At 38.5% G+C, this 23,005-nt stretch overlaps 1 protein-coding gene across 2 annotated transcripts in view; it reads left to right on the plus strand.

Moving 5' to 3' along the window:
- The first annotated feature begins 5,242 nt into the window (after positions 1-5,242).
- musk (muscle, skeletal, receptor tyrosine kinase) overlaps positions 5,243-23,005 on the plus strand; it is a 40,493-nt gene continuing 22,730 nt past the window's right edge. For both annotated transcript variants that reach the window (XM_017700213.2, XM_017700214.2), the window contains exons 1-6: positions 5,243-5,365; positions 12,680-12,806; positions 12,912-13,063; positions 14,642-14,769; positions 14,933-15,074; positions 16,383-16,507. In XM_017700213.2, coding sequence (XP_017555702.1) covers positions 5,287-5,365; positions 12,680-12,806; positions 12,912-13,063; positions 14,642-14,769; positions 14,933-15,074; positions 16,383-16,507 — 753 coding nt within the window. In that variant the 5' untranslated portion in view covers positions 5,243-5,286. The remainder of the gene's footprint in view (positions 5,366-12,679; positions 12,807-12,911; positions 13,064-14,641; positions 14,770-14,932; positions 15,075-16,382; positions 16,508-23,005) is intronic.

Consider the following 23,005-nt stretch of genomic DNA (forward strand, 5'->3'; position numbering starts at 1 on the left):
AGTGGTCTGATGTAAAATCCATCACTCTGTCCCCAGTTCAAAAGCCTGCATGACGTGCACTAAGGTTTCAGGCTGCTTTGGAATCCTGCATTGTGCCTCTCACTCATATTGTGTTGCAGAATGCTCTGTGTGTGATGAGAGGCAGCCAAGACCCCAAGTGACATTGCTGTATTAATCTCTGTCTGCTTGTGATGGAACATTACACGTGAGCAGCCTCAGCTGTCTGTACTGTAGCTGACATTAAGATGTTGATTAGAGCTTATCAGCATACACTGAAGACCTCCTCAGAGGATTCTGTGAGGTTCAGGCCTAAATTCACTTTCAGCTTTACAGCAGCAGGTTAAAGCAAGGCACACCACAAGTACTATTAGTCAAAGTTAGTTTTCATCTTTTTCAATTATTTTTGAACATTTTAAGCATTTTCTTTGGGCAGAGCTTTAAAACACTCTCAACACACTAAACAATATTTGTTTTTTGTTTTTTTTTTAGATTATTTTTCTCACTTCTTAGCATTTACTTAAGATGAGGAAATGTGATTCAGGGCCATATTCAGCATCAGCTTTGACACTGTGTCATGGCACAGCATCTCTGTCATTAATCAAACACATTTTTTTTGGTCATAATTTTTTTTACTATTTATAAAAATTATTTTCTGACTCTTTATTGTTCCTCCAGATACACATTTTCAGTGGAACGAAGGTGCAGATATCCATTTCTCATGCTAGGCATCCAGCACGCACGTTGCATGAGCCAGTTTGCATCTAAAACCTAAAAACAAGCTATTCTTTTTGCAACATCAGCAAAACAGCAGAAAATCACACTCAAGAATCAACTATAATGACATTTTCAGTATAGGGTGTGTTCAGTGTTTCGAAGACCTAGCAGGAACAGATTTCTACACCTCCACCGTTCAGTCTTAGAAGTTGGTGAAATGTTCTGCTTCTGATGAAGTAATCTTGAACACATACAGTAATGATGAGGCCTGGAATCTGGGATGGTCAGTCCGTTGGTTTGAGAACAACAGCAGCTTTGATTGATTTACAAACTTTCATCTATTTTCTTTTCTCAGTAATGGCTGAGATTGGCTCTGTAATATCAGAGTTGTCTACTCACAGTGGCAGGATGGACAGAAACCGATGTATTTTTTTTTTCAAAGAGGTGCTTGATTTTCTCCTGTCACTTAAAGATGAAACGTTAACTGCTGCTTATCTTGTTTTGGTGGTTCTATATAGCACCAAAAAGGGTGCTGCTATTATTGCGATGTCAGTGACAACAGAAGAACCCTTTATATTATAACCATGCAAAGAACCATTTGAGCATGAAATGGTTCTGTATAGAAATCATGGTTTAAAAAACAACCATTCTCTTTACTAAAGAACCCTTGAGGAACCATCTTTTTACGTGTGAACCATACATGCTAAGCTACTTGCTAACAGACATCCATTGGCAGACTTTAAGAAATCACACAGTAATTAGTCAATACATCTGATAACTGGAGTTCTGTAATTGGAGTTAATGCAGCTAATGTAATACTAAATAATGTCACTAGTGCTACTAATACGAGTTACTATCATTACTTGTGGCTACAAATGCTAGTTAATGTAGCTAAATAATGTAACATAGGGTTAATGCCGTTAACAAGTAATTCTATGTAATGGAAAAAAAATTGAAATAGGCTTCTATTAATCAGACACCAAACTATGTGCAGTGTAAGGGGGAAATGATTAATCATTTCTTTCGATGTATCAGGCCTGGACAACTAAGATTCACACATTTCTTCCTATTAGGCTGGTTCAACCATCACTACTATCAGCTCTACAGCATTTTTCTTTTCAACTGAGAGACCTTTAAAGGAGGAGACTTTTAAAGGATCCATGCTTTTTATGCTACATCAAGAATCCCTTTTGCTCCAGCGTTCTATCTCTGTTTCCTCCTTTGCAGTCACTTTCAGCCGTGAAAGCACTTTGGAGGCGAGGCGTTATCTTTGTTGCGGCTTCTTGAAATCAGCATGTCCCCCATGAAGATAGGTTTGTTTTCGTTTTCGCATCTGTGAGTGTGTTGGAGCTTTTATTTCGTGTCTTTGACCCTCATGGAGCCATAAGCATGCTGAGTGTCACAACAGCAAGTCAGAGTTGATATTTTTACAAGCACATGATCTGCTGACACATACAAACCCAGCGTCCTTGAAGATGCAGCCTCCTAAAAACTCTACTAAAAGAAACTCCGCACAGCGAAGCATTTCCTCAGTACTCAATGTTTCCAGGTTCTTCGTTTCGTACGCTGAACTGCTCAGAATAGCCTTATTTATTTTTTCACACTACTATGGCCCTAAAAGGCAAAAGAGCAGAGGATGGGGCCATAAACAAACACTTTGGGAAATGTCAGCCCCCTGCTTAAAATAAATCAGAGCACACAGGCCAGCAGGCAACAGGTGGGTCCCTCCACACAAAGGCTGTCTGAATGCAGGAGCTGCGCCAGTCAGGCTACAGCTATGAGCGCTATGACTGAGAGCTGGCCTGCTCTGCACTAACTGCTTACAGGACAAACCACAGCTTTTAGCCTCTGCACTGGAGAGGAGACACTGGTCTAATGTCTCACCACACACTTTTACACAAATTGGTCCAAAATCTTTTGATAGATGTATTAAACAAAGTGATCATTTTATGACAAATCATGTTTGACACTAGGACTAGGAATCTTTAGGCACCTCATGATTCAATTTGATTATGATTCAGAGGGCTGCGATGCCACTATTTTTTTCTAAACAGGATTTCTATTTTCTTAGGATAGTAGTAGTTTTAAAGCAAAGCATTTGTAATGATCCATAATTAATTTACTTCCAATATCTTTCATTAATAAATCAAATGGAAGTGATGTGGTAAGTGAACTGGAAGACTCTCATTCACTGCGCATGTTTGGAGCACCTGAGATGCTGCTGCCACTCATCTGCGATAAAATGCGCGGTTACAGTGAAATAAGATCCTGTGATAACGGATGTGCACGTTACAGCCGTCCTGCCCGCTTTCTTTAGTGATTTTATCATTTCGGTTTTGGTCTCATTGTAGAGGGAGGGAGTAAAATATTTTAGAGACTGGACGTTGAATCTCGGCTCCAAAGTGTGCAACATAGCACGAAAGCACTGGTTACATGGACTTACTTGTATTTATAAGCAGCGCAGTTGGTTTTGTGGTACGTTAAATCTGCAATGAGAAAAGGTGGAATTAAATGTTGTGGCTCCCAAGGTGGTTTGATTTTTGTTGAAAGGACAAAATGGCTCTTCTAAACATTTGGGTTGTGACTCCTGACCGAATCTGGCTTCTAATGCACAGTGAGCCGGTTGGATTTCTCGCTCATCCATGTGTGTTTTTGTTACGTGCCACCACAGACTGTCTGGGCGCTGCACTTGCCCACTTCCAAGTTCCGCCTTTTGCATTCTGTCAACATTACATTATAAATTAAATATTCAGAAAATCGATTCAGAATCGTTCACATCCGCATCGCGATGCATCTAAGACTCGAGTTTTTCCCGCACCCATATTTAACACAATGTCTAATGTTACATATTGTTGCCATTGGCACAAAATCTGCACTGTTCTTTTCCATTTTTAACAGAACTTGCCACTTGCCCTTTTTACGTTGCTATAAAATTTCATTATGAATGAAATAGAAATGCTCCAGTATTACTTGAAAACGGCTTCTTCCCCTAATTTCCATTTATTGTTAAGGTTTTTCCTTCTCATGTGAAGCTACCTTTTGGAAACTTACCTTTCCGGTGCTGTATCAGGGAAATTCTAAATTACCTCTTTTTAGCTGATAGAGTCTGATGTAGTAACAAGTTTTAAAACATACTCTTCACATGTATGGAAAGTAAGCGGCCAAAAGAACTCAGATCGCTTTCAGTGTTTGTGTCACGAAAAACAAATACATTTACATATATTTGTCTTCTTTGTCATTATAAAGAGTGTTTGAGCCTGAACTGTGTATGAGGCACAATATAGGACAGCTAATCAGAACAGAGCTCATTTACATACATGACCTCACAGACACAGTATCAAAAACAGTCTTTAGAGTTTAGCTCTGTGAACATAGCCTGCAAAGTCATATGTAAAGTAAATCATGACTGTTTATTTTGCTTAAACCCACACAGATGTCAATCAAAACTGGATTATGTGTTATTATTTACTTTCTATATTTCTATCCACAAAAAAAAATAGACTTTCAAAATTTCTCAATGATTTTTTTTTAAGACGTTCGTTCAGAGTGGTTTTGGTGTGAAATGTTCCATTCTAGAGTAACTCAGAGTCAGAACTGTTTACAGTGGTGGTGATAGGAACCAGACATCTGAAGAGTTTAATGCTTCTAAAAGCTCCATCACAAATTGATTTTTTAAATGTAAATGAGTACAAATACATTGATCGTTGTCTGAGACACTGTTTTGCAAGAGTTCTGAGAGAAAGTTTTGGTCTCCCAAAATGGGAAAAATGATGGAAAGACATTATACATGCAAAGTGTAAAATAGGACCCGAAGATATCTTATACTTCTACATACGCCACTCTTTTACTCTGTTTTTAGGCTCACTGGTGGGTTTAGATAGTAAATAAAATGGTTATATTTGTTCTGTAGATACAGAGACCCCTGGATCATCATGACCATCACTGTGAAGACATTCAGATCTGTATGTTTCTCTACAATGAACTGTTGCACATTAAAACCACTCTGAATGACTTTGTTTACATCTCAGTGACTTAATTATGCAGAATTTGTTTTTAAAACGTTCCCCTTGTTACAACTCTAACTGCTGCCATATATCTATAACCATAAAAACAATAATAATAACAGAATATTGTTCCATTATTATTGTTGTTATCCTTATTAGAAGTAAAATTAATAGTAGAAATATAGCTTATTATTATTATTATTATTAACTGTATAAAGGTCCTAGAGAAGCAGTGTGTGGTTTGTGTGAGGTGAGTGTTAGCTGAGCATTGTTTGCTGTTCTGAAGCTGCTCTGCACAGTTCCTGTGGACTCTGATGCCTCATATGCCTGCATGGATATCGAGCAGCTGCTGCTGTCCATCTCCTTCAGCACACCGCACATGTACAGCAGCCCTGACAGATTGAAAGGCTGGGCCTGCTACACGCGCATACCCGCACATGCACACTTGAACGCACCGCCCTGTCTGTGGGAACTCTCTCTTCTGAAAAGAAACAAATTAGCTTGGATTTTAAGATGAAGCTGACGGATGGATTTTTGAAGCTGGTGTGAAACACAGCCTTCTTCAAGCATGAAGCTCCTCGGAAACATTCCACTGCTACAGATCCTCTTTCTGCCATGTTTCAGCCTGATCGGGGGCTTACAGAGAGGTGGGTCCATATGTCTTGTTACGGTGGAATTGCTCAGTGACTGGAATAATTTTATTAACACTGGCATAAAAAGTATATAGATCATCATATAGATCAGGTTTCTTGTTGCAAACAACAACATACATCATAAAAAGCTCTTTTAACTTTGAATTTACTGTGCTCTGGTTAGACAGTGAACACTGGAAGAAAGATCCAGCAATAGGTGTTGAAGCTATCACACTGCAAATGGCATTTGCACCTTAAAATGAGCTGCTACTGTGCGCATAACGATTTCTATGAGCGTAAACAGTAACATACTGTTGAAAACATTAATATAATCTGCTACTGTATGCATAATGATTTTTCATCAACACAAATCATGTCATACATACAACATTAGGAAGCTTTCATTTGATCTCTTTTACATATTTAACATGAGGCATTTACATATTTTACATATTCATCACAGTGCATTTCCCCACCATATGGTAAATGTAATCATGGCTTAAATTATTACATGGAACTTGACTCCCCTGTGTGGAGCGCAGAGGCACTGAAAGAGGGACTCAAATCCATGCTTTTCTGATTTGAAGCATGAAGTCATATGTTACCTTGAGCCATAATGTAAAAGAGCCCACAGCTGAAGATTTGTGTTTGATGGTTTCGGGAGAAGGAAATCCAGATGGAGAGTCATCCATGTACGTCTAGACATGGTCACATAGAATTTGTCATCCCAAGACAATTCATGAGGTCATACACAGAGCACAGTGAGGCTTTAGGCAAGCTTTTATGAAGTTTGGTGTAATATGTAAAATGTTTCATAACGTATCATTCACTGCTGAGTCCATACAGCATTTATATCTGCCCATCCTTCCACCCTACAGCAGTTTAGCTCCGCCCATTCACTTTGAAGTTATAAAGAGTGTTTCAGGTCTGAGAGCTTTTTGAACAAGAGCAACCAATCAGAACAAAGCTCATTTATCTAATATCAGTCTTAAAGGAATAAAGAAAGATGGAAAATGGTCATGTAAAAATAAATTTTTTACCATTTTTAGTAAATAAAAACAAACAATCCTTTTTTTCTTTTTACGAACCAAAACCAGCCCAATACATTTTTACAAGACCATTTTCCATCCTTCCCGTGTCACTCACTACGTAAAAAAATTAAGCATCTTAAAAATTTAGGTAACTGATTTAACAGTTTTTTCTGCATTAGCTTAACTTTACCTTAGTTTAAAACACTGACTTAGTTCATGTTTTAAAACTAGAGCTTACTGTAACAAAGAAGTGAATGTTCTGCCTCCTTGTAAGATGAAATTACTTAATTTTATATTGTTGGATCTTTACTCAGTTTCATCTTCTCTTCAATGCATTCATTGCTAACTCAGACTTACAGGTTAGCACTCCCCATCACATAATGTCCCCAGGTTGGGGGACTCCTGACCATGGATAACTAAGTAAACTAAAAAAAAAATCTGTGAAAACTTTTAATTTCAGCTTCAATTTCAAAATCAATTTCAATTTTATTCTTAATTTCAGCTTTTCAACTTTCTATTTCAGCTTATAAAGAGAAAACACACTCACTGTTTTTTGTGAGTTAGCTCAGCTTATTTGAAAATGCAGTCCAGACAGCCAGGAACAGCACAACGTTTAATCACTTTCACCATGTTCCACCCCAATAACTATAAATGCTCAGCAGTAACAACACTCCACATGACTTCAGTGTGAATGGGTGGGGCTAGACAGCTGTAGGCTCAGTAAGCGGGCATATAGAAATGAGTTCATGGTTGTGACATCATAACCAAGAATTAAAACAGGCCATTTTCAGAGTTAAATATCTATGTATGAACTGGGCCTAGTTTCTGAAAACATCTGTGTTAAGATGAACCTACTCATCTCAACCTACTGTAACTCAATTCTGAATCATCGTTATGCTAAGATGCTGTTTGCAAATCCAGTTCTGAAAGGTATGTTTAAAATGTCAATAATGGGCCACATTCACCAACCATTCTTAAGAAGAAATTTCAGTAACACTTTCTATAAATGTCACATTTTAAGCATCTATAAACACATTTATAACATGTTATAATGCATTAATAAGGCATTACGAACACGGTTATAAATATTCATAAAAATAAATTACACTTAATAGCCAAGTTTATAATATGTTATGAATTGTTAATATAATGCATTATAAGTAGTGTTGATAACATGTTATACTGTCAGTGCCAAATAAATCAGACCCAGCTTAGAGAGCATAAAGACAAATGCAAAGTTTCTTTATGTCATTCCAGTATTTTATTTCTCACCACTGGTGCTGTTAGGACTGCAGATTCAAATGCTCTAACAGGCTGTCCAGCCAACAACTACTGCTACAATGTGCTTTACTTAACCAGTGCCCACACTTTAAATGTTACATTAGATAACAGTAAACCAAGGACCTATTAGCCCCTCCTCTGAACCCCCCTCGGACATCATCCTGAACGTTACTATAGAGTGAAGGCCTGAAGAGGGAGAGGCGAGACAGTAGAGTGCTGTCATGGTAATTTGTTCCCTAACTGGTTCTAACATTAAGCACTAGAAACCTTCACTCTGTAACATCACACTACACAACAGTACAGTAATGTTAATTTCTGCTAGCATTCTATTGGATATGCAGTGTTAAGTTAGTGCCAAGCTAGTGGTGGTGTACATTGACTTTGCCAAATTGGGTAAATCTACTGGTGGCAGCACTACATTAAAATCTGACATTTGAAGCCTGTAGTGTCCTTTAATGTGTATGTTTTCGTGTTTCAGTAACTTCTTCAGTAAATACTTCAACTTGAAGACTTACTCTTAACACTGGAGGAGGCTTTGGTACAGCATGCTTCACTTTACTTACAACTTATGAGCTCTTATTATTTGTTATGAACATTACTTATAATGCATTATGTTAACAATATATTGCATAATATGCATAATGTATATGTGTCATGCATTTTTATACACTTTTATAGCCATGTTTATGATGCTTTATGATACATGTTCTATGCTTTATGATACATGTTCTGAATGTATTTATAGATGCTTACAGACATGACATTCAAAGAAAGTGTTACCAACATTTCTTCTTAAAACCCACTTATGCAATTTTGATGAAGATTCTTACGATCAGCAATGTTTTCTTATTTGCAACTGGGTTCTGCAGTTAAAGAACACATCATTTATCTGATATATACTATTTCTTAGAACCTTTCTCAAGAACAAATTTAAGAAAAAACTCAAGAAGGTGTTGGTGAATGAGGCCCAACGTTTACATCATGTTTTCAAAAAAGAAAGAAAAATCTGTCATTCCACAATGTGGGAACATTTAAGAAAAAACAAGCCACCAGTTGAAGCCACCAGTTTGAAAGAGTCATTTTAACAGGTTTCACTGATGTGGATGGAGAGTTAAGACTTTTTTCTTTTGGCTCCTTTAGCACTGAACATCTGAGGAGTCTGACCTCTAGAATGATTTTATTACAGTTCACCATTTAAAAGCTGATCTGCTGTAATATGTGATGCGACGGGCAAAATTCAGAGGGATTGCCAGCTATAAATTTGACATTGACGTAAGACTCACCTCAATTGAATTACTTGAGGAGAAACCATCCCACCACAATCTGCGCTGTAAGAGGAAAATTAATTGATATCTCTCCTCACCTTTAGGGTACGGTACATCCAGCTTGGCACAGCATCCAGAGTAGGCCACAGTAGAAGGTGAATCATGACATTACAGAATGAAACAACAGAGCAGTGATGATGTGATGGTTGGCTTAGACCATAGAGGTGGACCTTGCTCTAGGATTTTTTCATTCTCCTCAACTGTTACCACTCAGCCCAGACATTTTAGTTGTTGACAATATGTCATACCGTGTCAGAAGGTACGTAAGCAAGTTTATTTGAGATTACTTTACAAGTTGACGTAGTTTGGGAGAATGTAGTCATACACATGAATGATTCAAATTGGTGGCTATAAACTTCCAAAACTTTAGATACAAATCTGTTTTAGCTGATTGCCTACATTTGGATCAGTCCAAACTATTTATAAACCCACAAAAACTGTTGATGGCCATATGTGCATAGAATTGGTACGAGCTGTGAATTGATGCTAGCGCTGTGTAGCACAGAGGAAGTCCTTGGCGGACACACTTGCAAACTTCAGTGTGAGGAACAGGTGACATATCCGCTGCTTCACACATTGGGAACTGGCAGGTTGTGTTCCAGGAGGTGCAGTGGGCCAGTGTTAATGCATCTCCGTGAGAAAATGTGGTAGGGAGCATGCAAGGTTTGCAGAGTCATGGTGTAAATTAGTGAGCCGCTGACTTTGGGCTAGTGATCGAGATTGACCCACAGACTGTGTGGGGGCTAGAACAGGTCAGAATATGTTGTCCTGGGATAACGCTCTTCAGTGTTTTGTTTTTGTATAATGCTAAGCTACATGGTAAATACAGGTCATCAGGTCAATACAGGTCAATACAGACATTCAGGGCCTTACCATTTGAGCAGTTTCCTCCAGCAGATGAATCTTTTGACTAGAGTAAACAACCGTTAATGACAGTCACAACACAGCAGCCATTTAAGTGAAGTTAGCATCAGTTGCTATGACTCCCTGTTGTGTTCACATCTTACTGCTGCTTTACTTGGATCGTCCTCTGTAGATTCTTTGTAAGTAACATTCAACTAAATAGCCATTAAATGCAACTGATTGTGAAGTTGAGTGTTACTGGGATGGTCCAGTGTAGCTGTTTTGTAAATGTTTAGTCAGTCTTAAAGTAATGTTCAACTAAATATCCATTAAATTCATCTGAACTTCAGGTTCACTGTGAAAGATTTTATTAAAACTATCCCTAAGCCTAAACCTAACCCTAACCTTAAGCTCAAGGCAAAACCTACACCTATTTCCAACACTAACTCTAACCAAAATGGTGTTGAATATCAACTGAACATCACCAGAAAGTTTGTTAATGATTTAAGTGTCTGTAGAGCATCTATAAGGGACCATCCAAATAAAGTGTCCAGAATCTTTCGAAACCTTTAGAATCATGTGCTCCACCTTTCATTTCAGTCTACAGATCCAAGTGCGGTCAGGGCTTGATTTGTAAAATGTCCATCCCCTCTTTCCATTTTCTGGTGGTATCAATCAACAACTCTATTACTAATATTTTCATTCAATCCATATGTGAGATTTACATACTACAGTTCTTCAAATCAAAGAAATGAGTCCTGATCAGGCAGAGCATGCACACCTACAACCCCAATTCCAATGAAGATATACATTTATTAAAATATAAATAAAAACAGAAAACAATGATTTGCAAATCCTTTTCAACCTTTATTCAATTGAATATGCTACAAAGACAAGATATTTAATGTTCAAACGGATAAACTTCATTGTTTTTTGCAAATATTCACTCATTTTTAGTTTGATGCCTGCAACACGTTCCAAAGAGATTGGGACAGGGGCAAGTTTACCACTGTGTTATTTATGTTTTACACAATGTCCCAACTTCATTGGAATTGGGGTTGTACATAAGAGGTGCTTATGCAGAATCATGCACTTACACTTTTCATTCATTATGCTGTGGAGTGTTTGGTACAGTGTCAGGGTTACCAGGGTTGCTGATAGCGAAAAGACTCTTATCTTTAAGGTGCAAACACCTGGCCCACATTGAAGTAGAAGCCAATGACGTGGCAGAAATATTGAGATGGCATCTGGGGTTGCCAATCAGTTTTCAGGGAAGCCATTGGCCACACCAGCAACACCCCCCACCAGCCCCCCCCCCCCCACACCTAAACCAGTCTTAACGTTTATGGTAAAGGTCTTGTTAGAGGGAATAAAATGCCCAACGAAGAACTAACAGGTCGAGAGCCAACTTTAAATTATCTAGCATTGCATAAAGTTAGCAGTACTGAGTAGCTTGACTTATCTTATTCTTAAAGAGACAAGACAAGTATGTGAAGTATATCTGCACTGGGTTAAAACTACCAATCCCCCCTTGAACTCCACCACTGGGTAGTCTATAGCCAGCTAGTAAGAGGCTCTTAGGTGTAGATGTTTAAGTTAAAAAATGATAAAGCTTAAAATTAACGTCCATAATGTAACCTGTAACCAAAGCCAAAGGAAAAGATTTGTGAGATGTAGAAGAGAGCTATGAAAGAAAATGATGATATCTTACCTTTTTCTTTCATAAAATTGTTCAACTTAAACTGGGGTGAGTCAGACGACTTTATTTATTTATTTATTGTTTCTACATAATTAAATGATTAGAAGTCAATTAAAAGTTAGTCAAAGTGGTTTATTGTGAAATGTGCCATTCTGGAAAAACTTACTTCAGTCAGAAGTTCACAGCAGTGGGGATAAGAACCAGTTGTCCAAAGAGTTCAACGTCTTTAAAAGCTACCTGACTGAAAGATACTGCATGTGAATATTTTGCCTGATACACTGTTTTATGATGGTTTTTAAATAAAATTTTGCCGTAAAACACAAGTCTATAAGTTGCTCTACAGTGAACCATTTCACACCAAAATAGACTTTACATCTGAACAATTTTATTGTGCACGGGTTTAGAATTCCACTTTAAAATAACTGTGGGACATTGTTTCATTCAGTGTGAGAGGATCTGAGTGTTCTTCCTCAGAGGTCCAGTTTCAGGAACAGGAGAAAAATCCTGAAGACTTGTGCTGATTTCAAATATGACTTTCTTGTAGAATATTTCTTTCCTTTATACCCGTTTCACAATGTCCACAAACGGTATGTATGCTATCAGCTTGCTGAACAAGCCTTGGAGTTTATTCAGGCGAGCTTTGAGATAACGCTGGTGCAACATCCGCAGTATTAGCAGTGCTACGTCCACATTATTATTGGCATGCCTTTTCTCCCTCCATGACCCTCGTTGAGGTCAGTTGAGCATGGCGTTGCGAAGAAGACCGTTCAGAATGTAAACTATGCTGTTGTGAAAGCTTCATTTCACAACAGACACAATAAATGCTTAGTTTGCAATTTGAGGTCAAACGCCGTGTGCCATTTTTCTTGAAAATTTGTCCTCCTTCTTAACTTGATTAATGACAATGAAAGCTAACTTTGACCACAAGAAATGCTACGTTTTGACCACTGCGTGTGACTCATCGGGACTTTTGTTGCCTTTAAGGCCTAGGTCTAGTACAGGCTAAATAGCTTGAGAATGCTATTTGTGCTATTTATGCACAGTAGTCTGCAGAAGTTTGATGCTAATGAATCACTTTCTCTGCCTCCCTCACCTCTGCGTCCCCGTCTATTCTCCTCCATCCCTCTCTCTATCTTTATCTCTTTTTCAGCTCCTCGAATCACAACCTTACTTGAAACTGTGGATGCCTTGTTGGATCATAATGCAACTTTTATATGTGAGGTAGACTCTTACCCTTTAGCAGACATTTCTTGGACACGCAACAATTACCCCATACGGTCAGTCATTTTTCCATTAATCTGCTGTAAATAAACATCTCCTGATATAACACACAGGAATGCCCTCCATGTCTTGCAATAATTGTGCTCTTTTGTTTACCAAAGGCATTACGATCCACGATACATTATCCGAGAAAATGGCCAAATGTTGATCATTCCCAATGTGAAGGACTCAGACAATGGAGAATACTGTTGCAATGCCAACAATGGAATTGGAGAGCCAGCAAAAAGCTGTGGAGCTTTGCAGCTGAAGATGAGTATGTTGTATATATGACATAATATAATGCTCTAAATATGATATACATCATATGACTATATGACACGACTTCACACATGACTTGTAAAGTCATAGACATAACCAGAAACCCAATACACATTACGTACCATGACCTTCATCCAAGTAATATCACTACCCTGCACTGCTTTTGTAACGGTTTATGCTCTGTTGGTAAAAATGATTTGTTATTTTCTAAAAGTGCATCGCATGGTAAACAAAAATTTCCCAAAGCCAATACATGTTTTCCTTTGTACACATTTCCCACAAATGTCACATGATGCTTGGAATTAGAAGTTTGTTAAGCACTCAAAACATGAATAATGCTACATTCAAACTACAAGCAAACTAACAATAGTTATTCTAATACTGTTATTCAATTTGGTTATACACCCCCAGCTGCTCAAACTGTAGGCTACTACAGGCAAAGTAACTTAACTATCATAACTGGCCATGCTTGGTGGTTTGTGTGGGGTATTTTGGTGAGTCGTATGACGTCAAGTCAATGCTCATATGTGATGTTTGTGTTTTAAATCATTAATAACCTCTTAATTTAGAGGATCCAGTGATATTCAAATCATTTTTGAGAACACCTCTTTAAACGTTCCTGGAATCAGGTTGGTAAAACCCGATGCATTTTATCCTACATACATCTTTCCTCTGAATATCAGTAAATCCTCTAAATTATGAAGTCATTGAAAAGTTGAAATATGACTACATGAGCGAACAACACTGCTCAAAATATATCATAAAAATAGCTTATATAAGTGCAGTGGTTAAGCAGTAGTGAGTACATTTGAAGTAGCTGGTGCTGTTATATGTTAGTGTTGAAGCTTAATAATTCTCACTTTCATGCATTCTTACTGCATTCTTATGTGATGTCAATGTGCAGGAGTGGTAGTTTGCTGTTAACATGGACATAACCATATTCATATTTCAACTCATTAATGGCACTGCAAGTAAAGGATAGACAGGTTAACAGGAACTTTTTTGAGGTTTTGTCAAAGAGAAGAACTACAGAATGATGCCATCAATTTATTAAGTACACCTCAAAGTCACACCTCTGTCTATCTCCACTCTGTTTATCAGCTCCATTTACGATACAGATGCACTTCGTAGTTCTACAATTACAGATTGTAGCTCATCTGTTTCTCTGGATACTTTGTTAGCCCCCTTTCAATGGTCAGGACCTCCAGGACCACCACAAAGCAGGTACTATTTGGGTGGTGGATCATTCTCAGCACTGCGGTAACACTAATGTGGTGGTGGTGAGTTAGTGTGTGTTGTGCTGGTACAAGTGGATCAGACACATCAGTGCTGCTGGAGTTTTTAAACACCTCAGTGTCACTGCTGGACTGAGAATAGTCCACCAACCAAAAATATCCAGCCAACTGCCTTCTATTCACAGTGTCCTCTGACCACTGATGAAGGACTAGGGGATGACCAACACAAACTGAGCAGCAGCAGATGAGCTACTGCTTATTGTGTTGTCCATTTTAATAACTTCACAGTCCTTGAGAGATATTTCTATGTGTATCCTAAATTCCTGCTACTCTTTCAGAGCCTCAAATTAAGAGACATCCAACAAACATCACACTGCTACTGGAGTCCAAGGCAGTGTTGCCATGCGTAACGTTAGGATATCCCAAACCGGACATTTCCTGGATTAAAGATGATGATTTAATTAAGGTAAATCTAGGGGTTCAACAATTTTTCCAATTGTTAATCTAATACTTTTGTGGTAGAGAAAAAGTGGATAATTATCAAAGTCAAGTTTTGACAGTTTTTAGTGGTAAAGAAAACAATAGAAAATATTAATTCCTTGTCTTTTTGCTGTGTGTCGCTACTGCAGGTTGATAGCCGAATTTCGATTTTGGAATTTGGTGCCTTAAAAATTCACAATATCAAGAAAGAGGATGCTGGCCAATACCGATGTGTAGCTAAAAACAGCTTTGGGATTGCCGTCTCAAAACCAGTCACCATCGAAGTACAAGGTGAAGCTACTAAAAGAAATAGAATGGCAAAAGAAATCTGACTTACATCATTTTATTTACATTTCAACCACTGAATTGGTTCAGTGGTCGAAATGTAAACAATGTCATTCAAAGTGATTCGAAATGGTTCATATGTGGAGAAACTCACTGATTTCTTTACAGTGGTGGTGATAAGAACCAGGAGTCCTGATGTCTACAACACAATTATAGCCATTTTATTTAATATCCAAAACCAATAATGTATGCAAATCTTCTGAGTGTTTATTTGTGATGTTGATAATGGTAAAATACCGGTAAGTCTGAAACAAAGAATTTTTGGGGGGACTTTTTTGCCTTAGAACACCCTTCATGTATCCCTCCACCATGAACCCATTAAAAGAAATACATTTTAGGCCAAACCTTTTATTTCAAACCTATTGCAAAACAATGTCTCAGACACCAGGCTGATTCCTGATGTCCTGTGATGGAGCTTTTAGAGGCATTAAACTCTTCAGACATCTGGTTCATATCACCACCACTGTGAAGGATTCTAAATTTCTGAGTTTCTTTAGATTTTTTTCTTTTTTTTTGCCTCAAACTACTCTGAACGACTTTGTTTACATCTTAACCATTTAATTATGCAGACTTTTTTAAGAATCAGTGGAGTTCTCCTTTAATTATTCACAAACAGACTTGCTTATGTGGTTTCTGAAGTCGTATGGATACTGTTATCTATAAAAATGGTCAAAATTTAAGCTTTAAGTTGGCTGCTACCCCTATTTTTTAATTATATTATTAACCCTTTGTCCATTTTTATAAATAACAGTTTGTCATAGAGCGTCAGAGACCATGCAAGTCTGATCAAAAGCAACACAAACATGAATTCCATGTCTTAGAAGAGCATAGACTGTTTCTACCTATAGCAGACTTACACATACAAAATACAGTACCTTGTCCTGTTCTATGACATTACAAGTGACACATACGGTGGCCGCATTACAGCCGTAAGTTCTGAAATGTTGGCACGTATTTCATCTTAATAATGTAACACAAGTCCTTAATGCAGTAGGACTTTTTAGGCATAACAGAAGCAGATCAAAGATCAAAGAGCTTCTAGAATTTTACTGCAGACCCCCTGTAGCCCCTTGAATTGCTATTTTAGAGGCATTGAATGCTTCAAATGACTGGTTTCCTTCACCACCACTGTGAGCAATTCTTATCCTATAAGTTTGAATAGAATGGCACATTCCACATAGGCCACTCCGAATGACTGCTTGCATCTTTGTGATTAAATGTGTAGATTTTTTTTTTTAATCTTTCATTTTTCAGCTCCTGCTAAAATACTTAAAGTTCCAAAAGAGAGGAAGGTGCAGATTGGAACAGAAGTGGCTTTGGAGTGCAATGCCACTGGCAACCCCATCCCCTCCATAACTTGGCTGGAAAACGGCAACACGGTAGGTCTATGCTTCATTATTTAACCAGGTACCTTATTTTCCTGCACTCATTTTCCACTGCCCTTTCCCCTTCTTCTCTGTCTGCCTGCTTCTCCACATTTCCTTCTTTGTCATATTCATCTGAGCTCCAAAGAGCAAACTAATGGTAATTTAATCGCAGTCATTTGACTGGAGCTTTGAGCAAAGCACAGCCAGCTCAAACCAAATGTCAGACTTTGCATTTCTAACATGTATTGTCCACTCAGGCCAGTGGGAGGCCTTGGGGGGAGTTGTGCATTCTCCGCTCGATACCACTATTAACACCATTCGAGCTATGTTAATGACCTCAGAACACTGATGTGAGATCACTGATAAAAACAGCATGGGGGCTCTTTTAGCCAGACCTTTGAAATCAAGTTTATCAGTTTGTACAGAACCACAATCACAGCTGCTGATATCAAGATCCAAACACTGGCTGCTTATTAATGACAAAAGACGGGGCTTTCAGAAACACTGCTGTTGGGAAATGTATGTATTGCGTGAGCTAATCACTCTGCAAAAAGCCATTCAAGACGTTTATCAGAAGTGGACAATATCTCAAGCCCAGTTCACATCTATTCAACAAGACGAGAACATTGTAAAAAGCAGAGTGATCAGTATGAACTCTCCAGGTTTGGTTCTTTAGATTGCCAAATGTTGGTGTTTTAAAAAGGCCTCTATCACGGAAAACTGAATTTTTGTAGGTTTTGAAATAAGAGTTTAATATAGCATGTAAACGTTGCTAAAGTTCTAAATGAGTCCATTCAGTCCATATATACTCAGTCCATTCAGTCCTTATATATGAAAACTAAGCTGCAAAAACAACATTTTAAATGAATTGTCTTTGTGATGTCACGAAAAGCAAGAGAGTAAAACATACCTATGTATTCAGCCTACAGCAGTTTAGCTCTGCCCATTACCACTCGAGTTATAAGGCCTGTTTCAGCCTGGGCTGCTGGTGAAGACACAATAGAGCAGCCAATCAGAACAGAGGTACATATATGAATCTTAAAAGCACAGTAATAAAACCACTTGGTTAGTCCTAAGGGTTAAAGAAAGGGTGGAAACTTTGTTTTTTACATGAGTTGGGCCATTTAAGAGAGTGGGCTTGAAAGGTAAACTAGACCTCTCTGGCCTCTGTTTGAGGGGAGGCTGGCTGGCTGGCTGCCCCCCTCGAGAGTTCACTACACAGAACATGAGCTAGTGGCTTAGACACACTTTATACAGAAAGGCACAGGATATCCAATAAGCATTTCTTTGTGATTCAGTTTTACTCTGTACCCTAAGGACAAAGTCTCTATTCTGTGAAGTATGTGCTTTTTTCCTGTTTTCTGGTGAAATGAGAAAGTGCTGACATTGATTTACAGCAGCAGTATCTGACAGCTATGCTGTAAATGCCTTTTTAGTTCTTGATAAGGAGCTGCGCAGACGGGTTGCTGAAGACAGGCTATAGTGGGAGGTCATTTTAACCCCACTGTGCTCTGTTGGCTGCTCTGCCAGCTGGAGTCTAAAGTTACCAAACATGACCTCCTCACTCCTTTATTTATGACTGGCCCTTTCTCCATCTTCAGCTGCCTTGCTGTCCCAAAGTCAAACTGTACTAAGTTATAAATTGACCAGGGAGGCTGTGCATAAGAGCCGTGTGAATTATCAGAGGCTTTTACTGTTTGTTATTATTTAAAAAGCCAGATCAGCGATTAGTTACAGGCAAACAAGGACTTTTGGATTATAACAACACAGCCACAAAAATGTACAATATATACATTTATATTTCCCGAGCTGGTCTTCTTGAGGTGCATCAGAGTTGTTTTTGACTGCTTCTTGGTAGCATGTACTCTACCATGCAGAAGTTTGGAAACATCATTCAAAAGTTTGAATATCAATCATTTTAGTAATGCAAAACTATTTTAGGTGCAGGTAAATGCATAAAATGATTATAATGTAACCCTAATACTACTACTGTGCAACTTCATAAGCTACCAACATGAACATTTTGTGGCTGATGGCGAATTTGTAAGTTTTTATCATAGATTATTTTTAGTTAATTTTAGTTTATTTTACTGACTGATCAACAATTCTCAATGACAGTCATATTTCTTAAACTCCAGTAAACACCACAAATGTTACATTAATACACATATTGTAGTGAGGGTGGAGCTTCTTTGTGGTTTCTTTAAATTACCTTTTGTCCAAAAAAAAACCCCAAAAAAAACCAGAGCATCTCCATCTTTTATTGTTATTTTTGTCCATCATTTAAACACACTAGCTGTTCATTATGTGTAAACATTTCATGATGAATGGACTAAAATAAATGGGCTAAAATTGTAATATATTTTTTTTATGTTAACTTTCATTAAATGTTAAGAATGTTTTTGCCATCTCTCATATAGTAACTCTTTTGGAGGTGATTATTTTTGTTTGCACAGCGATATTATTTTTCTTCATTTTTTTCGGTGGTACCATGTTGTTCTCATGTTGAAGACTTGATTTAGATGCATTTTTTCATTTTTCCATGTTGTATATTATATTATATTATTGGTTATATTATATTATGTTATATTACAACCAATTTCACAAAGCTTCTCAAATATGCAATATAATCCTGGTTAGTTTTTACACATTTTGTTAAAATTTGAGATCATTTGAGGGGGAATTGGCTGCTATTAGACTATGAAATTGTCAATTTTTTGGGACAGACTGTATATACACAGAATAAAAGAAGACTGATATGGAGTGATATGGCACTTGAAGGCGTGGAAGAATAAATAAATGACTATGTTTTTAATTTACGGCATTTTGGCTGACACTCTTATCCAGAGTGACTTACAATTTGATCATTTTACACAGGTAGGCGAAGGTGGTGTTAGGAGTCTTGCCCAAGGACTCTTATGGGTGTAGTGTAGAGTGCTTGCCCTGGTGGGGGATTGAACCCCAGTCTACAGTGTAGAGCACAGAGGAGTTAACAACTACACTAAACCACTTACTTACACCTAAAGGGAAAGTAAAATAAATAAAAGAAACAATAAGATAATAAGATATTAATAAGATGTTAATAAGATATTACAGAATTATGCCTTTGAGTGAAAGCTCTAAATCTGGATTTCTGTGTGTATTTTGATATTTTAATCTACAGTGTTAACATTGAGCAAAATCACACAAATTGTTAAACTGAGAAGTGGTACTGGTAGTGGAAGTGTGGAATGGTGGTGGTGGGAATGGTAGTGTACACTATGCAGTGCTATATTTCTTGCTCTTATTTTTATGTTCACTGGGGACAATAATTAGAAATTTTACTGTCTGCTCCATATAGCAATCAGATGAGCAGAAGTTGAAGACTCGTCTTCTAGTTTTTCTTGTGTAAGGAATGAACTTTGCTCTCTGAAGTGTCTCTGAAATACACAGCATTGTCAGATGAATGATTAAAATTACCCGGCGTGAGCGCAGCCTTGGCAGATCTTTCAGCTCATTAATTTCCTTTAGCCGGATGAAGTGCTTCTAAAAGCAGCTCTGTGAGGAGCCCATTTCAAATTTAGATCCATGATTAAAGCTTGAGATTCTCAAACAAGCTCATAATGTTCTCCTAAAGTCAGCAGATTGTACTGAATAACTGGGTTCTTATGAAGAGGGTGTAGTGGAAGGTTGGAGGTGCAATCATGAATGAAATTTGATAGAATTGCTCTGTCAATATTTTATCTGCATTTCAATTTATAACAGAAATGACAGAAAAGACTGATGCACATTTACAAGTGTATATCTCTAACATGTCAATGTATGAATATCAGTGTGGGCAGTGCAGTTAGTTTCAACCAAACAATCACACTCAAGCACATTTTCAGCATACCTGTATCATTCTGTGGTCGCTTAGTAACAGCAATGGTTGCTTTATAGGCATTTGGCAAAACAAAGTATTATCAGAGGTGGACAGTAACTAAGTAAATGTAATTACTGTACTTAAGTAGTTTTTTGTGTGTCTGTACTTTACTTAAGTTTTTCCATTTTGGGCGACTTTTTACTTTCACTCCACTACATTTCAAAGTCTAATATCTTAATTTTTACTCCGCTACATTTTGAGAAATCTGTCATTCCTTTTGGTTTCTGTGTGAATAAAAATGTAACATGTCAAAACAAAAGAAGCACAAAGCAAGAACACCAATCAGGGCACAGCGGTCACTTTCTTCTGAGCTTGTTTTGACCTGTTGGTCATACTGACCCAGTGCAAGCACACGGTTCAACGTCAGCGCAGCAGTGTAAAAATTTGGGAGCACATACATCGACCTAAATGATGGAACTAACCTAACTTTGTGTAAATAGACCACAATATAGAAATATGTACACATATGCAGTCGTGACTGGCGTGTTTCTTTTTTCCTGAATTCATACAAACACTTCATTTTATAGTAAATTAGTTTGGGTTAGTTTATGTTTATGAACAGAGACCTACAGATCAACACAGTAAAGGAAAACCTATTTGTGATCCTGAGTTTAAAGCCAGTTTTTATTAAATTTGTAACTAATTTTTCAAAGTAATCTTAAACTGAAACTTTTCTTGTTTGTAAAAGTGATTTCAGAGCCACTCGGTTCTCCCTGATTGAAACTGTTTACCTTCAGTGTTTTGTGCTTATGATCATTTTAATAGACGTCAGCGTCACTAATTAATGACGTTCTATTAAAAGACTGGTTTATCAAGAGAGACGCTGGAGGATTTTCACCTAAAATGAGTTCACAAAGCGAGTCTTGTTATAAAAATGATAACAGGACATCAGAGCCATAATGAATCTTTTAGTACTTTTACTTTTGATACTTAAGTACATTTGAAGGCAAATACTTTTGTACTTTTACTCAAGTTGAGGTCTAGAATAAGGACTTCTACTTTTACTGGAGTAATATTTTACCTTGGGTATTTCTACTTTAAATCAAGTACATGATTTGTGTACTTCGTCCACCTCTGCATATTATATTGTTTAAAACTGTACTGCAGTGTTTCATATTGCATCATGACTATTGTATTAGCTTGATACTAACATATTACTAACTTTTGTTTCAAATATTGTACCTTTATCATGTTAAATGTAAACATTAACAGTAATGTGAGGCAGATTTTCAACTACGTCTCTATGTAGAAAAGTGTATCAAATCAAGACTCTGTGGTATCATATCAAATCCAATAATTTTGTGAATTATTACAGTCCTATTGCTTTACTTTAAGTTCCATCCATCCATCCATCCATTATCTTCCGCTTCTCCGGGGTTCGGGTCGCGGGGGCAGCATCCTAAGCAATGAAGCCCAGACCTCCCTTTCCCCAGCCACTTCCACAAGCTCTGCAAGGGGGATTCCGAGGCGCTCCCAGGCCAGCTGGGCGATATAGTCGCGCCAGCGTGTCCTGGGTCTTCCCCGGGGTCTCCTCCCGGGTGGACTCGCCTGTGACACCTCCCGAGGGAGGCGTCCAGGAGGCATCCTAACCAGATGCCCGAACCACCTCAGCTGGCTCCTCTCGACGTGAAGAAGCAGCGGCTCTACCACGAGTCCCTCCCGGATGACTGAACTTCTCACCCTATCTCTCAGGGAGAGTCCAGACACCCTGCGGAGGAAACTCATTTCGGCCGCTTGTATTCGCGATCTTATTCTTTCGGTCATTACCCAAAGCTCATGACCATAGGTGAGGGTGGGAACGTAGATCGACCGGTAAATCGAGAGCCTTGCCTTATGGCTCAGCTCTTTCTTTACCACAACAGACCGGTAAAGAGCCCGCATCACTGCTGACCCAGCACCAATCCGCCTGTCAATCTCCCGCTCCCTTGTACCATCACTCGTGAACAAGACCCCGAGATACTCGAACTCCTCCACTTGAGGCAAGAGCCTATCCCCGACCCAGAGAGGGCTCTCCACCCTTTTCCGCCTGAGAACCATGGTCTCGGATTTAGAGGTACTGATTCTCATCCCAGCCGCTTCACACTCGGCTGCAAACCGATCCAGCGAAAGCTGAAGTTCGCGGCCTGATGTCCCCAATAGGACCACATCATCTGCAAACAGCAGCGATGTGACCCTGAGGTCACCAAACCAGACACCCTCCATCCCTTGACTGCGCCTAGAAATTCTATCCATAAAAATTATGAATAGAATCGGTGACAAAGGGCAGCCCTGACGGAGTCCAACTCTCACTGGGAACGAGTCTGACTTACTGCCGGCCATGCGAACCAAACTCCTGCTTTGTTTGTACAGGGCCTGAATGGCTCGTAGCAAAGAGCCATGTACCCCGTACTCCCGAAGCACCTCCCACAGAATACCCCGGGGAACACAGTCGAATGCCTTCTCCAGATCCACAAAGCACATGTGGACTGGTTGGGCAAACTCCCATGAACCCTCCAGAATCCTGGAGAGGGTGAAGAGTTGGTCCAGTGTTCCACGACCAGGGCGGAACCCGCACTGTTCCTCCTGGATCCGAGGTTCGACTATAAGCCGGACTCTCTTCTCCAGTACCC

The sequence above is a fragment of the Pygocentrus nattereri genome, chromosome 18, assembly GCF_015220715.1.
Source record: "Pygocentrus nattereri isolate fPygNat1 chromosome 18, fPygNat1.pri, whole genome shotgun sequence".
In the NCBI taxonomy this organism is placed as follows: domain Eukaryota; kingdom Metazoa; phylum Chordata; class Actinopteri; order Characiformes; family Serrasalmidae; genus Pygocentrus; species Pygocentrus nattereri.